General features: G+C 38.4%; 1 protein-coding gene across 1 annotated transcript in view; it reads right to left on the bottom strand.

The window, feature by feature from the left end:
• Positions 1-12,109, bottom strand: part of LOC106586824 (uncharacterized) — a 67,217-nt gene that overhangs the window by 22,053 nt on the left and 33,055 nt on the right. The window contains exons 3-18 of the mRNA XM_014174522.3: positions 11,970-11,989; positions 11,797-11,862; positions 11,437-11,490; positions 9,952-10,044; positions 5,649-5,726; positions 5,419-5,463; positions 5,226-5,279; positions 4,874-4,927; positions 4,535-4,588; positions 4,391-4,444; positions 4,183-4,236; positions 2,601-2,645; positions 1,478-1,531; positions 1,140-1,184; positions 567-620; positions 261-359 (exon numbers count right to left, since the gene is read on the bottom strand). Of these exons, the coding sequence (XP_014029997.1) occupies positions 261-359; positions 567-620; positions 1,140-1,184; positions 1,478-1,531; positions 2,601-2,645; positions 4,183-4,236; positions 4,391-4,444; positions 4,535-4,588; positions 4,874-4,927; positions 5,226-5,279; positions 5,419-5,463; positions 5,649-5,726; positions 9,952-10,044; positions 11,437-11,490; positions 11,797-11,862; positions 11,970-11,989 (923 nt within the window). The remainder of the gene's footprint in view (positions 1-260; positions 360-566; positions 621-1,139; positions 1,185-1,477; positions 1,532-2,600; positions 2,646-4,182; positions 4,237-4,390; positions 4,445-4,534; positions 4,589-4,873; positions 4,928-5,225; positions 5,280-5,418; positions 5,464-5,648; positions 5,727-9,951; positions 10,045-11,436; positions 11,491-11,796; positions 11,863-11,969; positions 11,990-12,109) is intronic.

A 12,109-nucleotide genomic window follows, 5' to 3' on the forward strand; every position in this document is an offset into this window, starting at 1 on the left:
AGAGAGTTCCAAACCTCTCTGCCAATAACAGCTAGTTTTCAGTTTTCCCCTCCCTACTCAGACCACTCCGAGACAGTCCTAGCAAAATTGAGAAAGTACTCATTGCTAAGAAGCTATTTTTGTTTATTTTTGACAATATTAAGTGAAAACAATTAGAGTACAGTATTTCATTGATACCCAGAAATTATTTGTTATTGAGATCAAGATGGCTGCATTGGACCTTCAATAAATAGAGTAGGTGTTAGAAATAAGAGCCGTACTTGTAGGCCAGTTGCCCCTGCCCTGCCTTGGTGTCCTGTCTCACCCCTCTGGCCCTGTTGCCCCTCGGGGCCTCGCACTCCTGTGGCACCCGGTTGGCCCTGGAGAAGAGAAACAGAAATCCTCAATGAGTCCATTTTATCTACATAGCCCTGCATAAACGTATTAGCTAGCAATATCTGTTGTTAGGTTACATATATAACATGATGTATACAACATTACATATACAACCTCTGAAGTCTCAATTCATATCGTATAGATTTGAACATGGATTAAATACTTAATGTTGTATTTGACAGTCTACTTGCCTTCATTCCTGGAATTCCTGGATATCCTGGGGGACCATTGATACCTAATGGACCCTGCAAGCATAAAACCGGGATAGTAAATGTATGAATTGCTGAAAAGCTGTAATATGCTAGTAGCAACTCCAATGTGTTGAGTAATATGATAGTAGCAACTCCAGTGTGTTGAGTAATATGATAGTAGCAACTCCAGTGTGTTGAGTAATATGATAGTAGCAACTCCAGTGTGTTGAGTAATATGCTAGTAGCAACTCCAGTGTGTTGAGTAATATGATAGTAGCAACTCCAGTGTGTTGAGTAATATGCTAGTAGCAACTCCAGTGTGTTGAGTAATATGCTAGTAGCAACTCCAGTGTGTTGAGTAATATGATAGTAGCAACTCCAGTGTGTTGAGTAATATGATAGTAGCAACTCCAGTGTGTTGAGTAATATGCTAGTAGCAACTCCAGTGTGTTGAGTAATATGCTAGTAGCAACTCCAGTGTGTTGAGTAATATGATAGTAGCAACTCCAGTGTGTTGAGTTATTCTATGAATTTCATAAACAGTTGATAATGAGTTACGTCTACTTGTCTTACCATCGGACCTGGTTTGCCAATGTTCCCAGGAGGACCTTTCATACCCTACCGTAAAAAACAAACAATTAATTGGATTCAAAAAGAAATACAATCATCAATTCTTGTAAAGACATACATCGGAAATGTGTATTGTGTACATTAGTCAAAGACTGTACATGACCACAAAAATATATTTGAAATAATAATTGAGCACTCTAGGTGAATATAACAATAGCTTGTTATCTGGAGGCATTAATTGTATACCGTTGTACTGTATATAAAAAGCAGCAATACATCTGAGAATGCTATTATTGGCTGTGTGGAATAATGCACTTTATTAAAAGTGTTCTCATTCTTACCGGTATTCCATTAGCTCCTAAGCGGCCTCTCTCCCCAGGCATGCCTCTAGGGCCCTAAAAAGCCATACGTCATGATTGCTTTTACAGTGGCAGAACAATAAACATATAAATGTAAGAAAAAAGTGGCCATTAGAGTAAAAGTTTTAATTGGCCGTGAGTTGATGCACTATGACAAGGCTTTTCTACAGTCCTGCAAATAAGTCCAACTGCTGCTCCTGAGCAACCATGAAGCAACACCATTAGGCGTCATGTCTTATTAAATAGGCTTGTAATAACTGGAAAAAAATTATTTGCAACATTTGTTGTATTTTTTTTTATTTTCATAATTTATTAATTAAACAATGCCTGTTAGTTACGAATATTGCATTGTTAATTTTAGACAGCTGAAGATATTAAAGTCAAAGGTAATCTAGCAGTACAGCTTCTCTTCATGGACTGCATCCACATACTGGCTTCCTCTGCTTGCCTCTTTTCATTCTACTGCATTAGACTGTGAAGGATCTTTACTGGTCAAAGCCAACACCAGGGTAGACTATAAAGGATCTGTACTGGTCAAAGCCAACACCAGGTTAGACTGTGAAGGATCTGTACTGGTCAAAGCCAACACCAGGTTAGACTGTGAAGGATCTTTACTGGTCAAAGCCAACACCAGGGTAGACTATAAAGGATCTGTACTGGTCAAAGCCAACACCAGGTTAGACTGTGATTGATCTGTACTGGTCAAAGCCAACACCAGGGTAGACTATAAAGGATCTGTACTGGTCAAAGCCAACACCAGGTTAGACTGTGCAGGATCTGGACTGGTCAAAGCCAACACCAGGTTAGACATTGAAGGATCTGTACTGGTCAAAGCCAACATCAGGTATGCATCCACCATTTTGCTTTCACCTATCTTATCTTTTTTGATTGATGCAGAAGTTGAGAAATCTTCTAAAGATCAAATATCAAATTGGTATCAACATAACAGTAGCTTTATTCATGTCAGTGGTCTTTGCTATGAATTGGTATCAACATAACAGTCTCTCTGTTTATCTCAGTGGTCTTTGCTATGAATTGCATTTTGTCAGAGACAGCACAAGTTGTTAGTACACAATACTGTATATTTAAAATATGTTCCACTTACCATAGGGCCAGGTGTGCCAATTGGACCAGTGGGGCCTAATGCACCCTAAGAGATGGATGACAGAAACATTGCATTCATTAATACATGCTTTGCAACACTCTACAGCACGCGCCCAAACTCATTCCACAGAGGGCTGAGATTCTACAGTTTTTCACTCCACCCTTGATTGATGAATTAAGACACAGACACACGCCTACACGTACACATGATAACACACACACACACACGTATGGATTTAGAGTTGTAGATATGTGGTAGTAGAGTAGCGACCTGAGGGAACACACTTTATGTGTTGTGAAGGTCTTCATTTAAAGAAGAGAACAATAAACCTACAGACACTCAGCCCTTCTGTGGAATGAGTTTGACACCCTGATCTACAGAATGCATAGTTATATGTATCATATATTATATATTATCTGTATGAAACTGCTGTATCATGACTAGAAATAACTACGGTGTCTACATGAATCATAAAACCAGTTAGTTATAACATAATATCTATATGAATATCACTGTTAGTTATAAAACCAGTTAGTTATAACATAATATCTATATGAATATCACTGTTAGTTATAAAACCAGTTAGTTATAACATAATATCTATATGAATATCACTGTTAGTTATAAAACCAGTTAGTTAGAACATAATATCTATATGAATATCACTGTTAGTTATAAAACCAGTTAGTTAGAACATAATATCTATATGAATATCACTGTTAGTTATAAAACCAGTTAGTTAGAACATAATATCTATATGAATATCACTGTTAGTTATAAAACCAGTTAGTTATAACATAATATCTATATGAATATCACTGTTAGTTATAAAACCAGTTAGTTAGAACATAATATCTATATGAATATCACTGTTAGTTATAAAACCAGTTAGTTATAACATAATATCTATATGAATATCACTGTTAGTTATAAAACCAGTTAGTTAGAACATAATATCTATATGAATATCACTGTTAGTTATAAAACCAGTTAGTTAGAACATAATATCTATATGAATATCACTGTTAGTTATAAAACCAGTTAGTTAGAACATAATATCTATATGAATATCACTGTTAGTTATAAAACCAGTTAGTTAGAACATAATATCTATATGAATATCACTGTTAGTTATAAAACCAGTTAGTTATAACATAATATCTATATGAATATCACTGATAGTTATAAAACCAGTTAGTTATAACATAATATCTATATGAATATCACTGTTAGTTATAAAACCAGCAGGTTAGAACATAATATCTATATGAATATCACTGTTAGTTATAAAACCAGTTAGTTAGAACATAATATCTATATGAATATCACTGTTAGTTATAAAACCAGTTAGTTAGAACATAATATCTATATGAATATCACTGTTAGTTATAAAACCAGTTAGTTAGAACATAATATCTATATGAATATCAATGTTAGTTATAAAACCAGTTAGTTAGAACATAATATCTATATGAATATCACTGTTAGTTATAAAACCAGTTAGTTAGAACATAATATCTATATGAATATTACTGTTAGTTATAAAACCAGTTAGTTAGAACATAATATGTAGCTTGTCTACCTTGGATCCTACAGTTCCAGTTTCTCCTCTTAGACCCATTGGACCTGTGTGACCCTGAAAGATGGAATGTGTATTTCTTCATTAATAATAACAATACTAGTAATAATATTAATAATACATTTCATTTGTATAGTGCCTTTAATTACAGTGTTAGCTCAAAGCTCTAAATAGGCAAAACAATATATATATTGAATGGGGTTATACTTACTCTATGGCCTTTCAGTCCCGGAGGCCCAGGTGTCCCTGGAAATCCTCTAGCTCCCTGAAATACATTACATGGTATTTGAGTACATTATTGCAGTCATTTTAGTAATAATTTCAAGCATAACACTTCTATTGATATATAACTTACCGGTGATCCAGGGAATCCCATCTCTCCTGAATTTCCAGCTTTCCCTGCTTCTCCCTAGGATGATATCACAAGAGATGAGTAGCATTTACTAAGTATAAAGGGTGATGTTTCTTACACATCATGGGGGTGTAAGGTTAGCATGCCTTCAATCTAGTATGTTCATGTCTTTTGAGATTGTTTCTGTTGGGAAGGTTATTGTGACACAGAGCATCTGGAATGCAGTCCATCTTGGAATGCAGTCCATGGAATGCAGTCCATCTTTGAATGCCGTCCATCTTTGAATGCAGTCCATGTAATAGCGTCAGTACTTCTGGTGAACAGAGATGAGAGTTTACTCACGTCTTCACCCGGCTTTCCTGGTGGCCCTTCAGGTCCCCTTTGTCCAGGTTGACCCTACAACAGAAGATTATGATAAGACATTATAATGCATTATAACGGCATCATAATATATTATATCTGTCAGCTTTGTGTCAAGTGTTACCAGGAGATTAAATGGTCAACATAAACAGTTGCACATATTCTGTAGTCTGTCACTTTTGTGTTGTTTGTTTTCAAGAAGATGGATGTGACTACTGTGGTGCCAACATGACCAAGGTGCTATTCTTAATAGACACTTTGTTGAGAATGGTCGCAATAAACAGGGAACACCGGACCAGAAACATGACATATGACAAGGAGAATGTTGTCATACCATGTGACCTGGATCACCAACTTCCCCATGGGGTCCTTGCGGTCCAGAATGGCCCTGAGAGAGAGAGAGAGCGAGAGGGAGGGAGAGAGAGAGAGAGAGAGAGAGGGAGCGGGAGAGAGCGAGAGAGAGTGAACGGATTGCTCCAAATATAATTGTTTGAAATTATTTTTTACATTCGTTGTATTTAACTTACAGGGTTTCCATTTGGCCCAGGAGGTCCTCTTGCTCCTGCCTCTCCCTAAAACACAGGTTGCATAATTGTACACAGAATCATAAACAGTATGAGCCCACTTACACCCATAGTTCAACAAATTCAAAACATACACCAACATCACCACAAAAGCTAAATGATCCAAGCCATAGTAAATAAATATGGCACAAGAAACTTGTGTGACCCAAGATGGTTCCACTGCACCTTCTTACCCTAGTTCCTGGCATCATGGCCATTTGGCCGGCTGATTTCTCATCCCCAAATCCTCCAGCCATCTGAGCTCCCAGTCCCTGGGGAAACAGAACAGTGATTTACAGTATTGGATATTCAACCTGAAACTCAGAGGCCACTTAACATCAGAATACGCCAGGTAACGGCCAGGCGAATTTTTCTTGTTTCCATACTATGTTTCTCAATAGACCAGGTAATGGCCAGATAATCAGTCTGATAATGTGCTTTGGTTAGGGACATTCATAATAAAGATCCTCCCTGTTAAATTTGATAAAGCCTCATACTTTTACAGTTTAGCCCTTTAGCTGTCACCATTTACTCTGATCCAGAGAGACCTGTGGTCAGTGTAGAAGCTGCTCTTGGACTTGCCAATGAAGCTGATTCTTCTACCTCTAGCTGTTTGCTGAGGCCAATACAGAGAGTAGGAAACTGACTGTCTGAGTGACAAAATGCCTTCTGATTCATTCCTTATAGAATATGATTTCTCCTGTCCTGTGTGTTATGATATCTTCAGGGATCCTGTGGTTCTGTGTTGCAACCACAGCACCTGAAAAACCTGCCTCGAGGAGTACTGGAAACGTATGGAAGACCAGGAGTGTCCAGTAATTTATATATATTTTTTTTTTTACATATTTTTTTTTTTTTTTTAGTCATTTAGCAGACGCTCTTATCCAGAGCGACTTACAGTAGTGAATGCATACATTTCTTTTTTTTTTTTTTCTGTGCTGGCCCCCCGTGGGAATCGAACCCACAACCCTGGCGTTGCAAACACCATGCTCTACCAACTGAGCTACAGGGAAGGCTATAGTCTGCAGGAGGATCTCCTCAATGCCTTTCCCAGCAGTGAGCCTTACCCCGAGGAGGCTGTGTGAGGGCTTCCTACAGAAGAGGAGCTCCAGAGATGCAGCTGGGTTCGAGAGGCTCTGCACTCATCACAAAGAGAAACTCAAGCTTTTCTGTCCGAAGGATCAACAGCCTGTCTGTTTAGTGTGTCGGGATTCAAGAACACACACAGGCCACAAGTTCTGTCCCATAGATGAAATTGTCCAGGAGCACAAAGAAAGAGTAAAGGGCTCCAGCCCTTGAAGGAGAAGCTGGGTCTTTTTACTGAAGTCAAACTAGCCTGTCATCAAACAGCAAAGTACATTAAGACACAGGCCAATTTTACACAAATGCAGATCAGGATAGAGTTTGATGATCTTCGGAAAATTCTGCTAGATGAAGAGGAGGCCAGGATATGTACTCTAAGGGAGGAAGAGAAGGAGAATATATGGATGGTAAATGAGAAGACTGAAGAGATTACCAAAGTTATCTTGAGTCTTTCAGATCAGATCAGAGCCGTAGAGGAGTGTCTAAAGGGTGACTATATCCCCTTCCTGGAGAGATACAAGGATATTCTATACAAGGCCAGATCCCAGTCCACAGTAGCAGATCCACAGCTGCACTCAGGAGCACTAATAAACGTGGGCAAACACCTGTAGACCTCCACAAGTCTGGTTCATCCTTGGGAGCAATTTCCAAATGCCTGAAGGTACCACATTCATCTGTACAAACAATAGTACGCAAGTATAAACAGTATGGGACCATGCAACCATCATACCGCTCAGGAAGGAGACGCGTTCTGTTTTTAGAGATGAACGTACTTTGGTGCAAAAAGTGCAAATCAAACCCAGAACAACAGCAAAGGACCTTGTGAGATGCTGGAGGAAAAGGGTACAAAAGTATCTATATCCATAGTAAAATGAGTCCTATATCGACATAACCTGAAAGGCTGCTCAGCAAGGAAGAAGCCACTGCTCCAAAACTGCCATAAAAATAGCCAGACTACGGTTTGCAACTGCACATGGGGACAAAGATCATACTTTTTGGAGAAATGTCCTCTGGTCTCATGAAACAAAATAGAACAGTTTGGCCATAATGACCATCGTTATGTTTGGAGGAAAAATGGGGGAGGATTGCAAGCCGAAGAACACATTTTTTTACATGTTTTTACCATCCCAACCATGAAGCACGGGGGTGGCAGCATCATGTTGTGGGGGTGCTTTTCTGCAGGAGGGATTGGTGCACTTCAAGAAATAGATGGCTTCATGGGGAAGGAAGATTATGTGGATATATTGAGGCAGCATCTCAACACATCAGTCAGGAAGTTAACCTGTTAGGGCTAGGGGGCAGTATTGACACGGCTGGATAAAAAACATACCCGATTTAATCTGGTTACTACTCCTGCCCAGTAACTAGAATATACATATAATTATTGGCTTTGGATGGAAAACACCCTAAAGTTTCTAAAACTGTTTGAATGGTGTCTGTGAGTATAACAGAACTCAAATGGCAGGTCAAAACCTGAGAAGATTCCATGCAGGAAGTGGCCTGTCTGACAAGTTTTGTTTCATCTTGGCTCTTTTTATTGAAGACTGAGGATCTTTGCTCTAACGTGACACTTCCTACGGCTCCCATAGGCTCTCAGAGCCCGGGAAAAAGCTGAACGATATCGAGGCAGCCTCTGGCTGAAACACATTATCACTTTTGGCAAGTGGCCGATCAGAGTACTATGGGCTTAGGCGCGTGCCCGAGTCGACCCCATGCTTTATTTTCTTTCGTCTGTTTACCTAAACGCAGATTCCCGGTCGGAATATTATAGTTTTTTTATGTGAAAAATGGCATAAAAATTGATTTTAAACAGCGGATGACATGCTTCGAAGTACGGTAATGGAATATTTAGAAATGTTTTGTCACGAATTGCGCCATGCTCGTCACCCTTATTTACCCTTTCGGATAGTGTCTTGAACGCACGAACAAAACGCCGCTGTTTGGATATAACTATGGATTATTTTGAACCAAACCAACATTTGTTATTGAAGTAGAAGTCCTGGGAGTGCATTCTGACGAAGACAGCAAAGGTAATAACATTTTTCTTATAGTAAATCTGACTTTGGTGAGTGCTAAACTTGCTGGGTGTCTAAATAGCTAGCCCTGTGATGCCGGGCTATCTACTGAGAATATTGCAAAATGTGCTTTCACCGGAAAGCTATTTTAAAATCGGACATATCGAGTGCATAGAGGAGTTCTGTATCTATAATTCTTAAAATAATTGTTATGCTTTTTGTGAACGTTTATCGTGAGTAATTTAGTAAATTCACCGGCAGTGTTCGGTGGGAATGCTAGTCACATGCTAGTCACATGCTAATGTAAAAATCTGGTTTTTGATATAAATATGAACTTGATTGAACAAAACATGCATGTATTGTATAACATAATGTCCTAGGGTTGTCATCTGATGAAGATCATCAAAGGTTAGTGCTGCATTTAGCTGTGGTTTGAGTTTATGTGACATTATATGCTAGCTTGAAAAATGGGTGTCTGATTATTTCTGTCTGGGTACTCTGCTGACATAATCTAATGTTTTGCTTTCGTTGTAAAGCCTTTTTGAAATCGGACAGTGTGGTTAGATTAACGAGAGTCTTGTCTTTAAAATGGTGTAAAATAGTCATATGTTTGAAAAATTGAAGTTTTTGCATTTTTGAGGTTTTTTAATAACGCGCTACGGGATTACACTGGCTGTTACGTAGGTGGGACGATTTGGTGCCACCTACCCTAGAGAGGTTAAAGCTTGTTCGCAAATGGGTCTTCCAAATGGACAATGACCCCAAGCATACTTCCAAAGTTGTGGCAAAATGGCTTAAGGACAACAAAGTCAAGGTATTAGAGTGGCCATCACAAAGCCCTGACCTCAATCCTATAGAAAATTTGTGGGCAGAACTGAATAAGTGTGTGCGAGCAAGGAGGCCTACAAAACTGACCTGCTGGGAATGTGATGAAAGAAATAAAAGCTGAAATTAATCATTCTCTCTACTATTATTCTGACATTTCACATTCTTAAAATAAAGTGGTGATCCTAACTGACCTAAGACAGGGAACTTTACTAGGATTAAATTTCAGGAATTGTGAAAAACTGAGTTTAAATGTATTTGGCTAAGGTGTATGTAAACTTCCGACTTCAACTGTATGTAGATTTTGGGGGGTATAATTTAACCCCACTGCTAGCACGATGTTAATATAACTATTGATTGTAAAACAAAAACATGACTAACATGTTTGGTAGTGAATTTATCCATTGCAATCCAGCAATCCAGCTAGCGAGAATACACTACATGATGGTAACGCTTAACAATAATGTTTCCTTTATAAAGGGTTTATACTTATTGACAGTCATTAAACATTTATAGACATGTTATACACTTGAGATGATACATGCTTATGAGGGGTAGGTATTGTGGTACATACTCCTGGTGGACCCTGGTTTCCTGCTGGCCCTGGTTCTCCTGGGTTTCCAGGCACACCAGGCTCTCCGTCGTATCCTGCTGGTCCACGCAGCCCCTTTAGATAGATAATGTCATGTTAATATAAGCAGGATGAAGCAACTCATAACAAGTAAATACTGTGTCATTCATTAAGTGCCAAATCGTAAACTTGTTACTGTGTAAACCTCATTTTTTTCCCCTCTCAACTCATGTATTGATATCAGTGACCCCTGAGTTATGGATCTCCATTTATGTTTAGTACCATAATGTGTAGACAGTCATATTGTCTTGTGTTCTAAAGCAGGTTTTCTAGTTGATACACAATCAAATCAAATCAAATGTATTTTTATATAGCCCTTCGTACATCAGCTGATATTCTCAAAGTGCTGTACAGAAACCCAGCCTAAAACCCCAAACAGCAAGCAAAGCATGTGAAAGAAGCAATAACAGTGGAGGATGAATGTAGCCACAATGAGAAACAAAAAATAAATCATTACAGCTTATGCTTGACAAAGCTAACATGAGAGGTACACCGAGGACATATTATGTCATAAATCATAAAGAGTAATGATGTTCTGCTAAATGTATGTCCTCAATTGGATCAGCATTCCAATGAGAGGGGCATGTTCATTCATCATTTAGGTTTTTGTTGTGAACTGAATTTAAATGAAATACATACGTTTGCAGAATGGGTCTTTTGGGAGTGCATTCTAATGATAATGTAATGTCATTGAAACTGAAAATAAATGATGTGTTGATTTTATTTTTATTTTTATCACAGTGTTTTTCACCAAAGAGAAAAATCTCCACACAGTGCAGAGTATATCATTGTTTGTCTACAGTCTTTAACAGGTCATGTTCTGTTGATTATCTTTGAAGATACTGTATTCTATTTGAGCACGACAATGAAAGCCATTGATTTAAAAAAAATAATCTATATAATTATTTTATGTTCATAATCACATAATGTATTTCTCTGTATATACAAATGTATTTCTCTGAAATATCCTAATTCAATAGAGACTGAGTAGTACGTAAATTGGCATGTCTCAGCTTGGTTGGCCTGGAGAGGAAATTACACCATGAAGGCTGTGTTATACCTGCCATTATATAATGAGTAAATATTCCTTTAGCATATTTTCCATATCAAGCTACATGACATTGGGTTTTTATAAGACAAGCTCTGTGGGGACTGCACAGTTGGGGACACATGGATCACTTCTGAGGGGTGTCACAGAAAAGGGTTGGGTGATCATACTATTTAGGTCCAGAAAAAGGAATGATAAAGGATTTGCAATTTGGCAAAGATCCAACTTGTATTGAAACACACTATTTTTTGTTGTTGTCAATGTGTCAATGTAAATAAGTATACAGTGCAGAACTCCAGCATAGCTACAGCGTGGTATATTTGCTCTACATGCATCCTAGAGGTGTGTGTGTGTTTTCACAAGTCATGTTTGGAACGTACAGGTCTTCCTTTCTGGCCTCGGTCCCCTCTGAATCCTGGAGATCCGGGAGGCCCCTGTTGTCGAATAAAAAGAACGGATGGGAAAAGCCACACTAATGTCCCTTCATTAATCACATGATGGCATCATTACTGAAATGGAGGAAAGTCATTATTGATGCTCTGTCAAGTACAGGTAGGTAACTGTGCTCTTCTGCCATCTAGAGTTGACTGAAAGAGTCTTACAAAATCCACACCACAAGTGAGAAACAACTGGTAAAAAACGTAAACCTTAAAGCTGTATTTTGGTGAATCTCGACAAAGCACTATATCACAAACTTAGTTTATAATAGACTCTGAAAACAAAGTGATCTATAAGCTTACCATAGGCCCAGGACGACCTCTGATCCCAGTCACCTGTGGTACATCTCCAGGTTCTCCTTTCTGACCCTACAAACCAAGAGCAAGATGACAGTTGTTGCTTCACCGTTAAAATCAAGTTAGTAACACGAAATGTTAAAGATGTTTAATAATCACAAGGAGATCCTAAAGCTTACCCTGTAGACTCTGCCACCATCTGAAAATGACAGAACAGACATAAACAAATAATGATCTATCAAAAGCCTGTAGTCTACAGTGTCATGAGTGTCATCAGTGTCATCAGTGTCATGAGTGTCATGAGTGTCATAAGTGTCAC

Source organism: Salmo salar, chromosome 25 (assembly GCF_965601325.2).
Source record: "Salmo salar chromosome 25, fSalSal1, whole genome shotgun sequence".
Taxonomy (NCBI): Eukaryota; Metazoa; Chordata; class Actinopteri; order Salmoniformes; family Salmonidae; genus Salmo; species Salmo salar.